Below are 20,860 nucleotides of genomic sequence, written 5' to 3'. Positions count from 1 at the left end.
TGAATTAAATAAAAATAAGTACACCACACTGATATATATGGATGAGTAAATAGATGAATGCATTAATTAAGGAGGAGAGGGGAAGGTAAGGGGGGAATGGAAAGGCAAAGTAAGGATGAATGCTTATTCTTAGGATAAAATTCAACTAGTAAATTTTAAATTTGAAAAATCAATACTGGTGAAATGCTACATAAATATTGGTTTCAAGCTATTTATAAATGATAATAGAAAACAGCACCTACCAACACATATTTCTGTGTATGTCACCCTTTCCAAATGATCAAAATCATATTCCTACCCTTGGACAAATCATGTGTCTTCCAATATGATATACTACAAAGGACAAAAGGTGGCTTATGTGTATTCCTGGCCAAATGTACAGCTAAATCCAGTGATAAGGAAGTGACAAACAAAATCCATAAAACACATTCTAGAATGATGTCTACAAGATGCTGGTCTAAGAGATTCCTCCCTTGCATCCCAACAGCAATAATGACCTAACAACTCACTGGAAGAAATTACTCCTACACACGTTCCTGCAGATGTTCAGTGAATACAGACTTCCCATGGCTCTTTTGGTGTCTAGAATGTGGACTGTCCTCCCAAAGCAGCCCCACATTTCCCATTTCAATGGGACGAGGCAGTAAAGTGCTATGGGACAGGTGTTCAGTGATGCACCATAGCTTGTGAGCACTTGGCTGCAGACATTTCTTCAAAGCACACTGATTCTCACCAACAGTGAGCACAAAGCTCAAGGCAGCAAGGAAGCTGTAGAGCAATGGAGGCAACTCAAAAACTAGCAGCTTCTCAGTGCTGCGTTCCAGTACCTGGGTGTCCCATTCCTTGTCACAGAGTCACATGTCCTCCCCATTTTCCTTCTCTAATAATGGCATTTTTTTGGGGGGGGAATTGAACACTGAAACACACGCAAACTTAATGCCTCAATCTGTTCCTATTTGGTTTTCAGCCTGTTGGTCTCTACAGAGGAACGAATGACCTTTCAGGTACCCTGGGGGATTATCAATTTTTCCCTGTGTGCTCCTAGTTGGCCACTTCAGCATTAGCAGCTACCAGGGTGTCATTTCCATGCACTGATACCCAGGGAAGGAAGAAGAGCCAGCTCATATTGAACCTTCATATGATTGTTTTCTTCATGGCCTCTAAATGCCATAGCCACCAGATAACCCAGCTCTGTGCCTTCTGAACTTTATCCTGAGAGACCTCTGATGAGCCTTAGAATAATCTTTTAAAATATTCACTTTACATACTGGTCATAACACCATCCCACCTCTCCTCCCAGTCTCCCCTTCCCTCCATCTCCCCATTCCTCAGAAAAGGGAAGTCACCCCCTTTCTATCCATCCCAGCTCATCAAGTCATATCAGGACTGAGCACATCTTCTTCCCCTGTGGCTTGGCAAGGCAGTCCTGCCAAGGGGAAGTGATAAAAAAAGCTGGCAACAGAGTCCATGTCAGAGACAACCCCTGCTCACATTACTAGAGGACCCACAAGAAGCCTGAGCTTTCCATCTTCTACATCTGCGTAGGGGGCCTAGGTCCAGTCCATGCATGGTCCTTGGTTGGTGCTTCAGTCTATGCAAGTCCCTCTGGGTTCTGGTTGCTTGGCTCTGCTGGTCTTCTTGTGGAACTCCTGTCATGTCACCTCTAGGTCCTTTTGTCCTTTTCTACAAGACTGCCTACACATCACCCAATGTTTGGTTGTGAGTCTCAGTATCTGTTTCAAACCACGGCTGAGTGGAGCCTCTTAGAGGACAACTATGCTAGGCTCCTTTCTATAAGCATAGCAAAGTATTGTTAATAATGTCAAGGGCTGGCTCTCCCCATGGTGTGGGTCTTGGGTTAGTCCAGGCATTGGTTTGATATTCCCTTTAATCCCTGTTCTATCTGTTCCATCTTTATCCCTGCACATCTTGTAGGCAGGATAAATTTTTGGTCAATGTTTTTGTGGGTGGGTTGGTGTTCCCCTCACTTTACTAGGACTCTTGTCTAGTTAGAAGGTGTTCCCTTCAGTTACTATGGCCCTGCTACTAGGAGTCTCTAGTAGAGTCCCTGTCATATCTTCCCAGAAGCCTACCTTGAATTAAGCCTCCAGATTGTCACAGAGAGATGCCCCCGCCCACAATTTCTTTTTCTCTGCAGGTCTCTGTCCTCCTGAACCTGCTCTCCCCAGGTCTGATATACCCCTTCATATCTCTCTGTGATCCCTCTCCTACCTTGTTCCCTCTCTTCAATCACAACCTCTATCTTTCCTATTTCCTCTTCTGAGTGAGATCTAAGCATCCTCCCTTGGATCCTCCACACTTATCTTCTCTGGGTCCATGCATTGTAGCATCATTATCCTGTAACATATGGCTAAAATCCACTTATAAGTGAGTACATACCATGTGTGTATTTCTGGGTCTGGATTATCTCACTCAGGATGATCTTTTCTAGTTTCATCCATTTGCCTGTAAATTGCATGATTTCTTTGGTTTTAATAGCTGAGTAGTATTCCATTGTGTAAATGTACTGGTTTCTTTATCCAATCTTTGGTTGAGGGACATCTGGGTTGTTTCCAGTTTCTAGCTGTTATGAATAAAGCTGCTATGAACATAGTTGAACAAGGGTCCTTGTTATATGGTGGAGCATATTTTGGGTATGCGACCAGGAATGGTGTTGCTGAGTCTTGAGGTAGAGCTCTTCCCAGTTTCCTGAGAATGTGCCAGATTGATTTCCAGAGTAATTGCACAAGTTTGCACTCCCACCAGCAATGGAGGAGTGGTCTCCATTCTCTGCATCCTCAATAGCATATGCTGTCCTAGAGATTTTGGTCTTAGATAGCTTAGAATAATCTTGTCACTGTATGATTGGCATTGCCCTTGAAGCAGTCTTCCAAAAAGAAGCTTCACACTGTCATACATAAACTTCCAAACACCCTGATCCCATCATCACATTTTAAAAGCTTCATTTCTGGTTCTTTAAATGGAGTTTAAGGGCAGAATCTCTCTCTCTACAGCAGTCACAATGAGCCAGCTCAGTCATCAATCAAAGATATGACTAACAGGGCTGCGTGAGTAAGCATATACCTTTAATTCCAGCACTTGAGAGGCAAAGAGAGGTGAATCTGTGTGACTTCCAGGCCTGCCTGGTTTAATATTGAGTTACAAGACAGCCAGGCTGACATAAAGAGACACTGTCTCAAAAACAAACAAACAAACAAACAAAACAAACAAGCAAGCAAGCAAACAAGAAAGATATGAGTTTTGGATGAAGGACGAATAAGGTGACCCAGTGACCCCAAGTTCATCTCAGAGGCACTGATATGAGCTTTAGGTTTAAAAAGAGGAACAACCGGAGGGTGGAAACAAGAGGTTTGTAATTTAGCAATCCTAGTCAAGGCATGGTCCTGCTCATCACTTGCTCAGTTCTGGTTCTCAGTGATGCAATACATGGTTCTTCTGTGAACTGATGCCATTGGCCAAGAGGGACATTTTTGTTCGTGTAAGATTATCTTTGACCTTCATGTTGCTATTGAAAACATTAAGAACAAAACAATAACTTAAAACTTCTTAATGTGACTTGAAATATAGCAAGTGTTTTTCATGGGTGAAGAGATAGCTCAGTCAGATAGAGTACTGGCCGTACAAGCATGAAGTCTGGAGTTCATTCCTCAAAGCCTACATTTTTAAAAAGCCAAATGTAGGTACAACTCCAAGTATAGCCATCCTAGCCTACTTGAAAAGCTCCAGTGAGAGACCTTGTCTCAAAAGACAGAGTAGACACTCCTGGGCAGAGGATACAGAGAAGTCAACCTGTGAGTGAGGTGGAAGCTTCTTTCCTGCTAATTACCCCTCACATAGAACAGAACCTGTTTTCTGCTGGAGAATTGTCATCAACAGTCTTTGTTGTGGAAGCTGAATGTGACACTAATAAGTAGCTAGGCAAGGTGCACTCATTGGTGCAACAGTGGCAAGTCTGACTGGATTTGAGGTCCACTCTATTGGAGAGTATTCACATTTGGTGCTGTTGATGTGGTCAAATCTCATGTTTGGTGAGCTCATAGGTCATAGCAGGGAAGCTACAACTGATAGGGAAGATCAATGAACATGATCTCAGTGTCTATTTGCTTGCAAACGCTGTGCTCATATATTAGTGTTGCTATTGTCTTTGGCCAAAACAGCTTTTTTTTAAAACAGTGGGCAGGCTGATCAAAGTGCTAAGAATAAGTGACTTTGGAATGTTCAGTCATAAATGCAAGGAGTGGAATAGCTGGGTTTTGAGGATACACTTTTAAAAACTGTGTTAATGGCAGTCTAGTTCACTAGTAGAATGATCATATTAAGCTATGTTTATAACAGCTTTATTTGTGATAGCCAGAATCTGGAAACAACCTAGATGTCCTTCAACCAAAGATTGGATAAAGAAATGGGTATATTTATAGAATGGAATACTACTAAGCCATTAAAAACAAGGAAATCATGAAAATTTCAGGCAAATGAATAGAAGTAGAAAAGGTCATTCTGAGTGAGGTAACTCAGACCCACATTATATGTACTCACTTATAAGTGACTTTTAACTATATAGTACAGGATAAGTATACTACAATGCACAGACCCAAAGAAGATAAGTAACAAGGAGGACACAAGGGAGGATGCTTAAATTTCACTCAGAAGGGGACATAGAATAAACAGAGGTAGTTTTTAAAGAGAGGGAACAAGGTAGGAGAAGGAGAGCAGAGAGATATGGGGGTGGAGATCAGACCTGGGGAGAGCAGGAACAGGAAGACAGAGGCCTGCAGAGAAAAGAGAAACTGTGGGCGGGGGCTTCTCTGTGACAAGATGGAGACCTAAGTTGGAATAGGCCTCTGGGAGAATATGAAGGGGACAATAGTTGAGACTTCTAGTAGCATGGGCCTTGGAGCCTGAAGAGGAACCCTCTAATTAGACAACATTCCTAGTGTAGGGAGGAGCATACCAACCCACCCACAAAAATTTTGATCAAAACTTACCCTACACTCTTACTTTCTTACCTATCCCTATCTCTCTTCCTCTGTCTCTGTCTCTCTCTGAGGATACCCATCCTCTTTCTCTCTCCATGCTCATATAATACACTTCTTCATATCAGAGGAAAAAAAACAGAACCAAACCAAACAAAAAACAAGATGTACCCTGCTTACAAGATGTGGGAGGATAAAGATAGAACAGAGATTGAGGGAATGTTCGACCAATGCCTGGCTCAACCCAAGATCCAAACCAAGGAAGAGAGCCAAGGTCTGGCACTCTTAATGATGCTCTGATTTTCTTTCAAACAGGAGCCCATCAGAGTTGTCTTCTGAGAGGCTCCATCTAGCAGTGGTTTGAAGCAGATGCCAAGGCTCACAGCCAAACACTGGGCAAAGCATAGCGAGTCTAGTGGAAAAGTGGAGGGAAGGATAAAAGGACCTAAGGGTGACAAGAGATCCACAAGAAGACCAACAGAGCAAAAAAAAAAAAAAACAGGGCCCAGTGGTGCCTGGTGGAGCCTGAAGCAACAACCAAGGACCATGCATGACTGGGACCTAGGTCCTCTACGTAGTTGTAGCTGATGGGCAGCTCAGACTTCATATGAGTCCACTAGTAAGGAGAGCAGGGTCTGTCTCTGACATGGACTCTGTTGCCTGATCACTTCCCCCTGATGGGGCTGTCTTGCCTGGCCTCAGGGAACAAGTATAAATTCAGTCCTGATGCAACATGATGATCTGAGGTGGGTGGGTAGGGGGGCTCCCCATCTTTGAGAAATAGGGGAAGGGGAGGGTTGCTGGGAAGGTGAGACTGAGAGGAGAGGAGGGAGGGGGCTATGACCAGGACATAAAGGGAATAAATAAATGAATGATTCTTTTACAAAATAAAACATTAGTGAGAATGTTAAAAAAAAATAAATTCACCAGGTGTGATTTTTATTCCCTGACTGGATACGATGTGATGTTGCTTGGCATATAAGGTACTTAATTGTGGCAGTTGATATTGGCTGCCAATTTGCAGGATCTGGAGTTACCTGAGGCAAGGCTTCGAGCATGCTTTTGAGGTAGTTTCTAGGTTGGGTTTGCTGAGAGAGGAGTACCCATCCTAAGAGTGAGCACCTCTATTTCATGCGCTGTGGACTGAATGAGAAAAGAGAGAGCATGATGAGCACCAGCTTTCACGTCTTTCTGCTTCTTGACTGTGAATGAAATGTGACCTCACACTTCTGATGCTCTGTCTTCCTTGCCGTAACGGTCCTTACCTTGATCTGTGAGCCCAGAGTAACTCTTCCTTTTTTATGCTGTTCCCCTCCAGATACTTCAGAAAAGTCACAAGGAAAGTCCTCAATGCAGTAGTCTTGTCTGAACTTATCCTTGCAGCAGTGGCCCTATTAATACCACTCCTCCAGAACAGCCTGATTGACAGCACCAGGGGAGATGGCTGAGACAGTGACTTCAGAGAAAACTCCAACAGTTTGTATTTGTACCTACAACTATAAACATCTCTACAGATTCTTTTAGACAATAATGGAAGGCCAACTCTGCAACAGAAAATCATGTGACTGTGAGCTTATCGCAGGGCATTTGGTGCTGTCCTAAGAGTCCAGAAATTTTCAGCTCTTCTTTGTGTTTTTCTCTTTGGTCCTTACTGTCTTTCTACAGGAAGTCTACCTAGTTCCATTTGACCTTGTCAGGTGGACCCATGAAAACAGAATTCACATTATATGAATTCTGAGACTCAGCTTGCCACAATTTTGCTAAGTAGTTACTATGTGTTATATATGTGTTTTAAAACATTGAAATTTATTAATAATTTATTTGTGGGTGTTTACATGTGCATGCGCACACCTGTGTATAGATTCGCATTTAATCATGTGTGAGTGCATGTGGAGGCCAGATGTCAAAGTGCGATGCTTTCTTCAATCAGTCTCACTTCCCTCATTGAAACTGGAGCTCACTAATTTGCTAGACTGATTGGCCAGCCATTCTCAGGGATCCTCCCAGACAAACTTTCTCAGTTCTGGGATTACAGAAGAATGTGGCTGGCCCCAGCTTTTTTTTTTACCTGAATGCTGGGATCCAAACAAAGATACTCCTGCTTGTGAAGCGTCTTCTTGCTCTGCCCTGGAATTCCCTAACTAAAATACCTTTCTTTTCCCACCACTCACATCCCTGGCACAGTTTCTTTAAATATTTCAAGATGAGGACTTAGTAATTTGGCAAATTTCTGCAATCTTATCCCTTAGAAGATGGGAGAAGGAGATTGAGAGTTCAAATCCACCATGGGCTTCTTATGAGACCCTGCCTCAAGAACCAAAACAAAAATAAAAAAGACATAAAGGTAAGTAAATTATGTCCAGTCTGGTAATCTCTGATCACTATTAGATTGAACTTCAGAAACTAATATTTAAATTCACTCGTCCCACCCCCATTCACATTTATTGGATGCAGGTTATACAACCAAGATTGTGAAGGTACAGTCACATATTAGGACAGGTCTTGTACATACAGGCTTGTAGGCTAGCAGAGGTGATAAACATAGTACTTAGAAAAAAATAGCACACAGTGATTGACAGTCTTTGAAACATGAGCTACTGTGATCATAGCCTGTGAAAAAGGCAAGACAGATAGCATTAGTCTGATTTTGACATGCCAAAGTCAATGCTTAGACTTTCTCAACTTCACTCTTCTGGTCAGTAGGTTGGTCATCCTTGTGCTGCTCTCTGTCCAGGGGAGCAGAAATGTGTTGAAATCAGCTGCCTTCCCAGACTGTCAAAAGGCTCTTTAGTGAAGGAATTTTACTCTGGAAAGATGACCCAGCTCCTTGCAGGGGGTAACATTGGAGCTGGATTTCCAGTGCCTCTGACTGGGGACCACAGTGTCTGCAGTGAATGGTCTCACATGGGGGATGAGGAGGTGGTGTGGTGGAAGAGCTTCCTCAGTGCAGCTTTCATGTCCCGGTTCCTCAGGCTGTAGATGAAAGGGTTAAGCATTGGGGTCACAGCTGTGTACATCACGGTTATCAATGCATGCTTCAGACTGTAACTGTTCAGGGGCCGGAAATACATGCCCATGACTGTCCCATAATACAAAGACACCACTGTCAGGTGAGAGCCACAGGTGGACAAGGCCTTGAGGAAGCTCTTGGTGGAAGGAGCTCGCAAGACTGTGGAAAACACCCGGACATAGGAGATGATGATGCACAGCAGTGGTACAGAGAAAACCCCAACCCCAAGGTACATCATCTTCACATTGAAGCGGATGTCAGAACAGGCCAGCTGGAGCAAAGGGGTAATGTCACAGTAGAAGTTGGCCACGTCCTTATTGCCACAGAAAGACAATCTAGCTGTGAGCAGGGTGTGGGGAAGTGAATTGGCATTTCCAATCGCCCAGGACCCAGCAACCAGCAGGACACAAGCCCGTGCACTCATAATTGTTGTGTAATGAAGTGGGCGGGTGATGGCCACAGCTCGGTCGTATGCCATTGCAGCCAGTATATAGCTGTCTGTGTTTCCCAAAGATATCATGAAATACATCTGTGCCAGACATCCCCCAAAGGAGATGGCTTTGCTACCCAGGAGATGATTGGCCAACATCTTGGGGATAGTTACAGAGGAGAAGAAGATGTCAACAAGGGAGAGGTTGGCGAGGAAAAAGTACATGGGGTTATGAAGGCGAATGTCTGAGTGTATGGCTAGGATGATGAGCATGTTTCCAACCACTGTGATGGGGTAAATGAACAGGAAGAGGACGAAGAAGAAATATTCTTGCTCTCGCTGCCTGGTAACTCCCAGGAGAATGAAATCTGTGGTAGAAGTCTCATTTTCTTCTCTCATAGTTACTTTAACATGAAATTAGACACGAACCCAGAACCATTAGTGCAATTATTATTTAAGTCACCACATACAGCAGTTCAATCAACGGACCAGCTTTCCCTATACCCAAATCCTTGAAATTCAGAGCCATATCATTTGGGGAAAATTCCTATTGGTCCTTAACAAAAACGGTCATTTACTCATTAACATACTTCAAAGTAGTGAGTCAGCCCTTCTGACTCACATTTCTGGATCAGCACTTTCACACATTCAAGATTTCATCATTTCATAATTAGAGCTTACATTCCATTGCCTAGAGTCACAGTTAAGGGGAAATGAAATATTAACTGGTCATTCTACATGTAAAACAACTTTTCGTCTTGTGGTGAGTCAACAATTACAAATGTATAATACATATAAAGACATACAATCTTTTGGGGCCATTAACAAATACTCCAGTGCAAACAGCCTGTCAGCATAAGTGCTGGCCTGGAAATTTCTAGTAGTTTCACTGACTGGATACTCAGGCACCTTGAAGTCCAGGACGTAACAGTGTCTGCAGTGTCCACTGGAGGGTGTTAACCATGACAGTCACTGGATTAGCTTGGTGAGGGTTCTCAGCATCCCCACTGACAAAGAACACCCCATAGGTCTTACCTGGATGACAAATGCTAAGTATACATAACCAAGGTGAGTCCCTCTCCAGTCATCTTTTCTATTCTTGTTTATTTCTTTTGGAGAGTCATAGAGCATCATGGTTACCTCTGCTGCTTAGTAAACTCTTAGGTCTATTTATAGAGTTTTCACTTTTCCATGTTCAGGCATCTTGCCCACATGGCTGGCTAGCTCTCCTTTAGTATATATATAGGCTAAGAAGAAATATTCATGATTTGGGGGGAAGAAAGACTCATGAATTAATTACTTCAGTATGTGAAACATGCCTATGTGACGTCTTCTACTGAATCTGCAGCTTCTCCACTGGGTTAGGATGATGGCCAGCGAACCCCTATAATCTGCTTGTCTCTGTCTATAAATTCTGGAGTTACAGGCATGCATATCCATGCCCAGCTTTTTGGCTCAGCACTGGAGATTTAAAATCAGGTCCTCCAATAAGAGAGACTTGGAGAGAAGAGGAGCGATAAGTAAATCTTAGGGAGGAAGGAGTAGGGAAAGAACGAAATTATAGACAACTCTTTTTTCAAAAAAAAAAATCAGGTCCTCATGCTTTCCCAGCAAGTGATCTTACCTACTGAGCCATCTCACCAGCCCTGCATTATTTACTTTGCTCTCCCAATAGACTGTTGTTCATAGCATACAACAATCAACTAGCATTCCAGGGTTTTTTAGCTGAGTAGTGTTGTATTAGTTCCTGCAAGTGCCCAACTTATCTTCTCTTGAATGTACATGTGACCTTGTTGATTGTTCATATGAAGCAGCTATTGCACAATTCGTCCTTTCTACTTTCCACCTCATTGCTTTAGTAGATCTGACCATTATGGTTTCCTACCTGGAATGTTACAACATTTTCTTGGCTGCTTTACCACCTCCCTCCTCTCTTCCGTATCCTGTGCTCTCAGTACACTAATTATGACTGAGTCTACTAAGTGCTTTGCCAAATCCACGCCATTCTGGCCTTTAACTACATTTTCCAATCTCCACTTCATGGAGGTGCAGCTATATGATTGAGTTCTATCCAATCCAATTAGCTGTGGGCGTCCTTCACACTCCGTTACTGACTGAAAATGTTGAAGGAATTGAATGGAATGATGGGTTCATGTTGTAGGATCAGCCTATATCAATAGCTTCCCACATACAGGAGAGATACCCCAGACAAAATATTCACTTGCACTTTTATCTTGTGAGAAAGTCTTTTATTCTCATTTAAGTCCTTGACAGTTTATAATCAGTTTGCTAAAGTAGTTGAGACATATGTAGTTCACTAATTTTTCTAAAGTGATTTTTATTAAAATTAATTGAATATATGGTTAATTTAATAACCAATACTCAGTACTTCTTACATGAATTATATAGAGGCATGGGGATGTAGGTCTAATCATCATTTCCACAGATAACAACAATGTGTCTTTTCATTGCTGCAACAGAAGCAGCTTAGTTTGGTCTTTTAAGATTCCTTTTCTCTTCATTATATAGATTCACAATATCTCACATTTCAAAAGCTCAGTAAACCCAGAGGGCCGAGACTGTGGGCAGCTCCTGTAGTGTGGAAGGGTCAGACTTCAGAGGGAGGCCTGGGGAAATGTGACGGACTAAACAGATGTTGGCTCATCTCATCTCCATGACAACACACAGAAATTAGAGAGCATTATTAAAGCAAAAAGGTGCACTAAACTGCATGGGCGTCATCTGAAAGAAGAACAGGGAAATACCTTAACATGAGAACCAAAAGAGTGCTCAGAACAAAGCTTTACGCTGACAACTGTGCAGTGTTGGTGCCTCAGGATCACAATCAGGAGCGGGGTTGGCTGAGATGTGGGTCTCTATGTTCTTAGGTTCACAGGTGATGCCCACAGACCTACATGAAACACAGGGATTCATTGCTCTGCCTTAAACACTTGAAATAACTCCCTAAGTGTAAAAAGAGAAGGAGAATTTGTCCACATAGACACGAGTGTAGGAAGAAAAGATCAAAAGGATAAAACCCACAGAAAACCATGATTGTTTACTAAGAGGACCCAATGCTTTAATCTTGTAAGACATTGAATTCAGGTTTTTTTTTTTGTTTTTAGGTTTGTTCTAAACTGATATTTAAAAATATTGATTTTATAATTCTATGAGAGTATATTAGAAATCATAGTTTCAAGAAGGAATCCTTCCTAAGTAGCCATGGAGAGTGTTAAGGAATTCAGAAGCTATTGAAGCAAAGGACATTAAAAGCTAACTGAAGAGTTAATACAGTTTAGCACAGACTACGGAAGAAACCAGGGAGGTCAAGAAAGTGCAGAGCCCGACCACACAAATATCTGCTCTGTTTAGTTAGTCACTACATTTAGTGCCATTCCAATGTAAACAGACACAGAAGGGTGCTCTGAAAACATGGAATTTAGAAAGCCAATGCAGACTGAATAAGGATGATAGAGAGCCAAGGGAAGTATCATGATAACTGGAGGAAGGAAGGGTAAGAAGGATGGGAGGGAGAGAGGAATGAAGGATGGAGCAGATGTCCTTTCGAGATGAAATAGCATAACGCCATGATTCATAATGTGAATTGAATAAACATCACCCCTGCATTGAAGATGATACAGGGCTGAGGACCGGTCAGAACTTCATGGTTATGCAGACCTGGAGTGCTGCCCATTCATAGATGCATTATCTTGCACTATATCTAGCCCTCTGAATAGCCATGCATCGTTCACTCCTGCCTCTGACATAACACATTTAACTAAATGATAGTTAACTAAATGGAGTAGGCAAATAAACTCTGAGAGTTTCAAGTGTTGTGAAGAAATGAACATTGGAATTTACATAATGAGCCCATATGTAAAGCCCTAATTCACATATCCTCAGCTCAGTAAATGTGCTACCTAACTGACTTTCAGAAAAAACTCTGGTGCATGCATGCAAGAAAAATGTACAGGGACCTGACAGTCATACAAGATACCTGGAAAGGAGAAATAAGGAGGAAATTGTGCTACCTTCTTTTTTTCTCTGTACCAGGATTTATTTTTTCCCAAGATATATATTATTTTATGAATTTGTTCTTGTTACATCTCAATGGTTATCCCATTCCTTGTATCCTCCCATTCTTCCCTCCCTCCCATTTGTGCTACCTTCTTATTAATGACTTTTAGCACAAAGAAGTACATTGGAATATAGCAAGAGTGTAACTCATGAATGCTCATGAATGTTACTTAATATCAACAGCAGAATAGTGGTTATGGCGTGAAGTGCAGAAAAAGATTTTGCATAAGAAGAAAGTGACAAATATATCTGCAAGATTTACTCTAAAAGTTAGGTCAAACAAATCATATCCAGTGTATTAAATATATATGATGGATTTTTATATTATTCTAATTGCTCTAATACTTTGAACACCATCCTTATAATACAATTGTAGTTGAAATAAAAACACCACAAAATTGGGAATGATTAAGTTGAGAGTATGAAATTGAACCTAATGGCTCAAGGCCCAATTTTGAGGAGGTAAGAGACAAAGAAAGCATTCTTTGTAGAGAAGTGAAGGATGAAGAGACTTATTAACAGTGGGAGATGAATCCAGGCCCCACTGAAGACGGCCAATGGAGGAAAGACTCTGGAAACAAAAAGCAGAATAACCGTGATGATCTTTTGTAACATTGTTTAATTACCAAGTGTTCCTTCCCATGCTATTAATTTCCTATAAACCTAGTCTCCAACCCATTGTTCATGCTCTCTCCAGCTTGTCATGATTTGTTGCACTTCAGAAACAGTTTGGTTACAATACCTTCACATCTCCCTTCCAAACAATGGGATTACTATGATGTGTTCCTCCTCAACAATATTTCATTCATCTACTTTTCTCTCTCACACCTGCCAAGTAGACAAATCACACAAACTTGGGACTAGAGCTCTTGATACCTGATTCCATTTGGACCCTTCACACTCTTCAGCCAAAACCCTATTGTTCATGGAGGTTCACCCCAAACCTAGCTGCCCTTATACACCCATCTAAGCACAGTCCCAGAGGCTTGGACATTACTTCCCTGTTCATTCAGAACCCTAAACCCATATAATGAGCATTTCTCAACACTTTCTTCTGGTACATATAATTTCTACATGTCTGTATCTGTCTTACTACTCACAGAATAGCACCTATGTGTCAGGTCAGCCCTCATCCTATCCTTGGTATTTTTCTAGACGCTTTGCTTCATCAGCTCCTCAATCCTCCTTGATCTCTGCTGCTCAACAGCAGTTTTTTCATCTACTGGCAAATATACTACAGTCCCTGCAGTCACTCAGTCTTGTGACCTCTTACAGCCACTATTTTTTATTCTTCTTTTCTGAGCCAACCTGATTTATAGAGAGACCTATTACCAGGACTGAAGAAATATGTTTGTATTGTAGAGATGAGATTATGTAAATATCGAGCCATTGGCTCATTCAACAAAAGGTTAATAGATAACATCTTTATTGTGGCTCGACCTTCACAGTCAAAATGCCAAAGCCACAGAAGGACTTTGGTGAAGGATGAGTGTAAGTCATGAATGTTAGTTAGTATCAGAAACCTGCCTGATGTGTTCAGTTGCCTGATAAGGCTTTCAAGACACTGAAGTGCATTAGTTGGTGATAGATGGGCTTGTTTAGAAATGTGCAAAGAGAAAGCTGAGTGCTTAGGAGAGAAGTATGGACTAGTGGTTACTGCATTAGGAAACGTTATGACTTTTCTAGGCAACTGGAAAACATCAGGCAAAATGTGCTACGAAGATGATATATCACTGGCCGGGGAAGAGGAAGAAAGTGGCCTAGATTCCAGAGTAGGTTTAGTAGTGTGTGTGATTTTGGTCCCATGCAAGGGCTGTTTCTCATTAGGTACTAGGAATTAGTAGAGTGGACGTGAACTCCACTACTACATCTGGATACAGAAGTGTCCAGTCCTTGCTTAATGCAAACACTGGAATTTTGTGAGGTGTCTAAGGAATGTGGCAACATGCGATTGGTAATTAGTTACAATAAAAAAAATGAAGTTTAAGGGGCTGGAGAGATGGCTCAGTGGTTCAGAGCACTGGCTGCGCTTCCAGAGGACTAGAGTTCAGTTCCCAGCATTCACATGGCAGCTCACAGCTGTCTGCAACTCCAATTTCAGGGGATCTTATACCTTCACACAGACATACATGCAGCCAAAACATCTATGCACATAAAGTTAAAAGATATAAAATCAAAAGAAGAAAAATGACAAGCAAGGACACCCTTGGCCCCATACTAGAACCAAGAGAAGTGCTGGTAAGACAGATTAGTTTATAATGATGTCTGCTTCCAACCTCACAACCTGACTCAGTCCTGGATCCACATGGTAGAAAGAGAACTGACTCCTGGAAGTGGTCCTCTAATTTCTATGTTTGCCATGGCACACAAACTCTCTCCCATGCACACACACTAAATAAATAGATTAAAGTACAATTGAGAGGTTGGAGAGATGATTCAGAATGTATCACTTAGGCTGTTTCCATGTTCTGGCTATTATGAATAAGGCTGCTATGAACATGGTTGAGCAAATTTTCTTGCTGTGTGCTGGAGCATCTTCTGGGTATATTCCAAGGAGTGGAATAGCTGGGTCCAATCAGAGGAAGGACAGCAAGTTACCAAGAAGAGACTTGATACCCTATGATCATATAGAGGGGGAGGTAATCCCCCTCAGGAACAGTCATAGGGGAGGGGAATAAGGGGAAACTGGGAGGGAGGGAAGAATGGGAGGATACAAGGGATGGGATAACCATTGAGATGTAACAAGAATAAATTAATAAAGGAGGAAAAAAACCAGAATGTATCACTTTCACAAAGGAACTGAGTCAGCTGTTCCCAGTACCCATGTCAGGTACCTCACAACTATTTGTAGCTTAGCTCTCAAGGGAGGTTTTGGACCTCTTAAGATACCAGCACTATCTACAGATGAACACACACACACACACACACACACACACACACACACACACACGCTTAAAAACGTTTAAGAACATAAGGAAAAATTGTATTAGAGAGGAGGTTGTTAATAGTCAGTGGAGGAAGTATGAGACAGGAAGAGGGTCTCTTGCAGGGGAACTATAGAATGGTGATCAGCAGAAATGGGAATTAGAGTGCGGTCAACAGTGAGGGGCTGTTTTCCTGGGAAAAGGCAAATAGCCTCTTAGCACAGGGAGGAGGATCCTGCAGATACACTGGGGTGGGGTGGGGGCAGGGTGGGGCTCCAGACTACTGAGAGTAGATCACCCGACTGTGATCAAAGTCTCACAGAGTCTCACACTTTGCTAACCACTATGTCTCCACTTCCCCAGAAAATGTGTTCTGAGATAGCAGTGACAGACAAAGCCATGTGCCTCACTGAGGGTTGACAGACAATGTCCAAGACGAGTCACTTAGATTTCTCTAATAATGAACTCCTAAGTGTTTTGATAATGAAAAGTCAGAACTCTGTGAAAATCCATTGCTGGGTTCCATGATATGTGGGAGCAGGAGGTGTCTGCGTAGCTCTTCCCTGAAACCATTTGCTTATATGAGTGCCTATGCACATGGCATATAATATGAATTAATTACAGACAGTATTACTTCCTGGGTCAGATAGTGCTTAGGAATACAGGAAATAAAACACATATGCTCCTTTTTGGTCCTGTGTGCATGGATAAAGGCCAGGAAAGGTGTGGTTAGATGGGATTCTTTCACTCTGCCTTTTGTCTCTCAGATCTTGAGAATGCAGATTCTACAGTGAGGCTGATGGCCTAGGATGCTTGAAACCCTGAGCCCCATCCTCTCCATACTGCATAAAGTGAGGGTGCTGGCCTATGCTGTAAGCCCAGTGCTCAAGACCTGGAAAGAAGACCTGTCTGTATCTGCCGTGCTGGATTAAAGGTGTTGACTACCACACTTGACTTGACTTCCTTTATTTTTTAATTCCAGGAAGGTTTTGTTGTTGTTCGTTTGTTTTAAATTTCTTCTTTTTAAAAATTGTTTATTTATTTTAATTTAAAAATTGTCTCTCTTTGCAAGGTCTATGTGTGTATGCCTGTGCATGCATTCGTGTGTGTGTGTTTTTGTGTGTGTGTGTATGTGTGATGTTTGTGCCCCAGTTTTGCTGCCTGCCACTTTGTGACTTCGGCACTTCATTTAATCTGTTGAAAAACCTCTGATAAAAGAAAACGATGTGGTAATTCAACTTACCTTGTGTGGATGCTGTGGATGTAAAAGGAGAGGACCAGGGTGACAATGATGCTTTGTTGCTGAAAGCTGCAGTCACTGACACGATTTACAGAGTCTCCAGCTCTACCTGATCAGAAGTCGTGTAAAGTGTCCTGACAGCTGATCTAGCACCTACCAGCATCCCTACTGTGGGAGAGGCATGGTGCAGAGAAGCATGTTAGTGCTGTATTTGAGATGGGTTCTAGTTTCTAGCCCATGAGCAGAAGGAATAGAAAGTGCTGTACTGAATGGAGCCTGAGCAGGACGGATCTCCCAAACTGCAACTGAATAGATCTTAGCAGAGAGAATATTGGGAATTTGCCAGCAGATTATATAGTCTTGTCAAACATCATCTCCCAGGCCTTCATTCAGATCCAAGTCACAGTAATTGTTGAGACTCAGAAACTCCTTTTCATGTGCCTTTAGGGAACACGGTGGCTCTCAAGAGTGATTTGGAGTTACCTGGAGAGAGTTTCTCTAAGGTTCAAGCTCTGGCCCGACCTATTCCATTCTCTCTATTGGGATCTCCCTACCTCTGATGTTCAGACTCTATTAGGAACCGACACTTGGGAGTTGCAAGGACCCTGGAAGGATTGAGATCTTGGTATTTCAGCAAGCCTATACAAAGGTCTTTCTCCTGTTTTGTGCCTCAAAGAAAAAGAACCACAATGCACATTTTCACTAGAATTTGAGCAGAGAAGCATTAGGGTGCAAGCCATGCTTTCATTATTGTAGCATGATGATAGCAGGTCTCCAGATTTTCTAGATTCTGAGAGATGGAAAGAGTAGACAGATATCTAGAGTATGTTATGCATGTATCACCTTTATAGGATTCCTAAAGATGCTTGTTGCCCTGTGATTTGGTACATTCTGAGGCAGAGGGGTCATTGCCTTCTGCAGAAAGTGGTGGTGAATACTGTGAGCCCAGGCTGGCTCACTGGTTGCTGTCTTTGATGCATATTGATTATAGCATCCTTGGGACAACACTTGCTTACTTATATACCACTGAAATGGAAACAGTAATAGGAATAAACACATCCACATAAAGCTAAAATAATTGGATGAATTATAGGTAGTTATTAAGACAGTATGCATTTTAAATTTATTATGTACTCTTAAAATAGTGCATGGCACATAGTTAACACTTAGGATAGATTAACTCATTTTATCACTTTTACTGTTTTCAGAGGCAAGGACTGAACTGAGGGTCTTGCACTTGCTAGAGAAGTGCTCTAACACTGAGCCAGATTTCCAACTCCCTTATTATTCAATTATTTCTACATAAATCTGTATAGAATTTACTATGTATTCACTTCCTATTTTACTGATAGTCATGTGATAGATATCTACATCCTATATCCAATATTGAAACATTTTGATGGCATTTTCTGTAGATATGTCAGAGACTGTGCCATGCTTGTGGCTCAGCTGTTCTGTATCTAGATTATGCTCCCTGGCGTGGTGCACGCACTACCATCAGATACAGATGTGGTATCCTATGATTAGTGATTTTTAAAGTTAGTAAACACATTTAGAGGTGTTGGCATCCTTCTCAGAGTCTGTTCTGTGTTTTATCTCCTGGCTACCCATGAAAGGGAAGCGCTTATTTAATGGCATAGAAGAAAATGATTCTTGAGTATTCTAATATTTATCAGTGTTCTTTTCTGGGCACTGGACATTGTTTTATTGGCTCATGCAAAAGAATTTTGACTGTTGAGCTAGAAATGATCATAATGAGTGAGTTAACCCAGAAGCAGAAAGACTCAAATGGTATATACTCACTTATATCTGCATATTAGCCCAAGGGGCATGTCCCACGAAAGCCTTCACTTACCAGGAAACTGAGACAGAGGGGAGGACATTCTAGTGGACTCTAGATGAGAGAAGCATGGGAGAATGGCAAAGTAGAAGGATCCAGAGGGTCCTAGAAGCCTACAAGTAGAACATTATGATAGGTAGATTTGGGCCCAGGGGTCCCGCTCAAACTAAGGCACCAGCCAAGGACAATACAGGCGGTAAACCTTAAACCCCTACCCAGATCTAGCCAATGGACAGAACACTCTCCACAGTAGAGTGGAGAGTGGGATATGACTTTCTCACATACTCTGGTGCCTCACTTTTGACCATGTCCCCTGGAGGGGAGACCTGGTGGCACTCAGAGGAAGGACAGCAGGTTACCAAGAAGAGACTTGATACCCTATGAACATATACAGGGGGAGGTAATCCCCCTCAGGAACAGTCATAGGGGAGGGGAATAAGGGGAAAATGCGAGGGAGGGAAGAATGGGAGGATACAAGGGATGGGATAACCATTGAGATGTAACAAGAATGAATTAATAAAGGAGAAAAAAAAGAGAAAAAAAAGAATTTTGACTATCTGTCTTGGATTTCTATTGCTGTGAAGAGACACCATAACTTTGTCAATTCTTATAAAGGAAAACATTTAATTAGGTCTGTCTTACAGTTTCAGAGGTTTTCTCCATTACCATCATGGTGGGAAACATGGCAGAGTGCAGGCAGGCATGACACTGGAGAAGAAAATGAGAGTTCTACATCTTGATCTGAAGGCAGGAAGAGACTGTGTATCACACAGGGTGTAGCTTGAGCACAGGAGATCTCAGTGCCCACCTCCATAGTGACACATTTCATCTAACAAAGGCACACCTACTCTAACAGGGCCATATCTCCTAATAGTGCCACCTAATAGTGCCACCAAGCATTCAAACACATGGATCTATGGGGGGCCATTCCTATGCAAACCACCACACCATCTTCTCTTTTCAAAATAGAGAAAATAATCTTGGGTGTTTTCCTTCAGGTGAGGGAGACTACATTAATTGTCACTAGGAAAATCCACCTTGGCTATTTTCCACGTTGTTGAATGTTTTTTTAGAAACATGAATGATTATGCAACACATTTTCAGAAAAAGAGAGTTACCATAATGCATTAAGTACCTAGATATATGTCATTGAAGATAGATGAAAATATTTTGGAATTATTGTTTCAATGTTGTGAAGACATTAAGAATGACAGTATGGGAGTCAAGATGAAGCTTAATAACTCCTTTTCAGCCACAGGTTGTCATAAACTCATTGAAGTAGACGATGAAGGGAAGCTTTGTAAGTTTGGTGTGAAGGACATAGCCAAAGAAGTAGCTACTCATGTTCTGGGTGAGGAGTGGAAGTTTTTAGTGGTTTGAATCCATGGTGGGAATGACAAACAGGGTTTTTCCATGAAGCAGGACAATTTGGCCCATGGCAGAATTTATCTGCTGGTGAGTAAGGACCATTCTTGTTATAGACGCACAAGAACTGGAGAGAAGAGGCACAAATCAGTTCCCAGATCCATTCTGGATGCCAATCTGAGTATTCTGTCTTGGTTATTGTTTAAAAAAAGAGTGAAGAATGTTCCTGGAGTGACAAACACTACTGTGACTCTTTGGTTGGGGCTCAAAGGAGCTAGCAAATGAGAAAAATTTAAAATTCTCCAAAGAAGACGATGTTCATCAATATGTTGTTGAAATCCCCTTAACAAAGAAGGTAAGAAGCCCAGGACCAAAGCACCCAAGAGTCACCATTTTGCTACTAGACATGTCCAACAACACAAATGTCAACATATTGCTTTGATGAAAAAGAATACAAAGAAGTAGAAGGAGGCTGCAGAATATGTTAAACTTTTGGCCAAGAGAATGAAGGAAGCCAGAGAAAAATGCCAAGAGCAGATTGCAAGAGATGTAGGCTGTCCTCACTGGGAGATTCTGCTTCTAAGTCTGAGTCCAGTCAATAAGTACAAAGAAATGATCAGACTTTGAAAAAAAGGATGACACTGTGATGAAGAAATATACATGAAAAGGAAACTGATCTGGGAACAGCAGATCAAATTTTATAAGAAGCATAGAAATGGCTTAAATAAGCAATGTTGTCAGACTTTATACTTCACAAACAAATGAACACACAAGAGAAAATTTAAAAATGTTTCTGAAAGGAATACTAAGACACAGAGACACACACCAACAAGAAATGCCATGGAGAGCACTCATCTTTAACAGAACATTAGTCCACAGAAAGGAACCTAATAACAAAAGCACAGTGGAAGCTGAGAGTAAAATGGCATTTAGAGCTTGAGAGTCTGTGGTGACATGTAAAGCCTAACTGTTCTCTGCTT

The 20,860-nt window shown here is 41.8% G+C and overlaps 1 protein-coding gene and 1 pseudogene across 2 annotated transcripts; one reads left to right on the top strand and one right to left on the bottom strand.

Annotated features, from left to right (window-relative positions):
- Window positions 1-7,894: 7,894 nt before the first annotated feature.
- Window positions 7,895-8,833, bottom strand: LOC311579373 (olfactory receptor 1A1-like; the record flags this gene model as incomplete). The annotated part of the gene is made up of 1 exon (XM_084749870.1): window positions 7,895-8,833. One exon carries the CDS (start codon window positions 8,831-8,833, stop codon window positions 7,895-7,897), a length of 939 nt encoding a protein of 312 aa, XP_084605996.1.
- A 10,909-nt stretch (window positions 8,834-19,742) lies between these two features.
- LOC311579378 (small ribosomal subunit protein eS6-like) lies at window positions 19,743-20,482 on the top strand (annotated as a pseudogene). Its single transcript has one exon. The product of its transcript is annotated as a small ribosomal subunit protein eS6-like (transcript).
- The last annotated feature ends 378 nt before the right edge of the window (window positions 20,483-20,860 follow it).

The sequence above is a fragment of the Acomys minous genome, assembly GCF_964271855.1.
Source record: "Acomys minous genome assembly, chromosome: 12".
NCBI classification, from domain to species: Eukaryota; Metazoa; Chordata; class Mammalia; order Rodentia; family Muridae; genus Acomys; species Acomys minous.
This window is presented reverse-complemented; position numbering and strand designations above follow the sequence as displayed.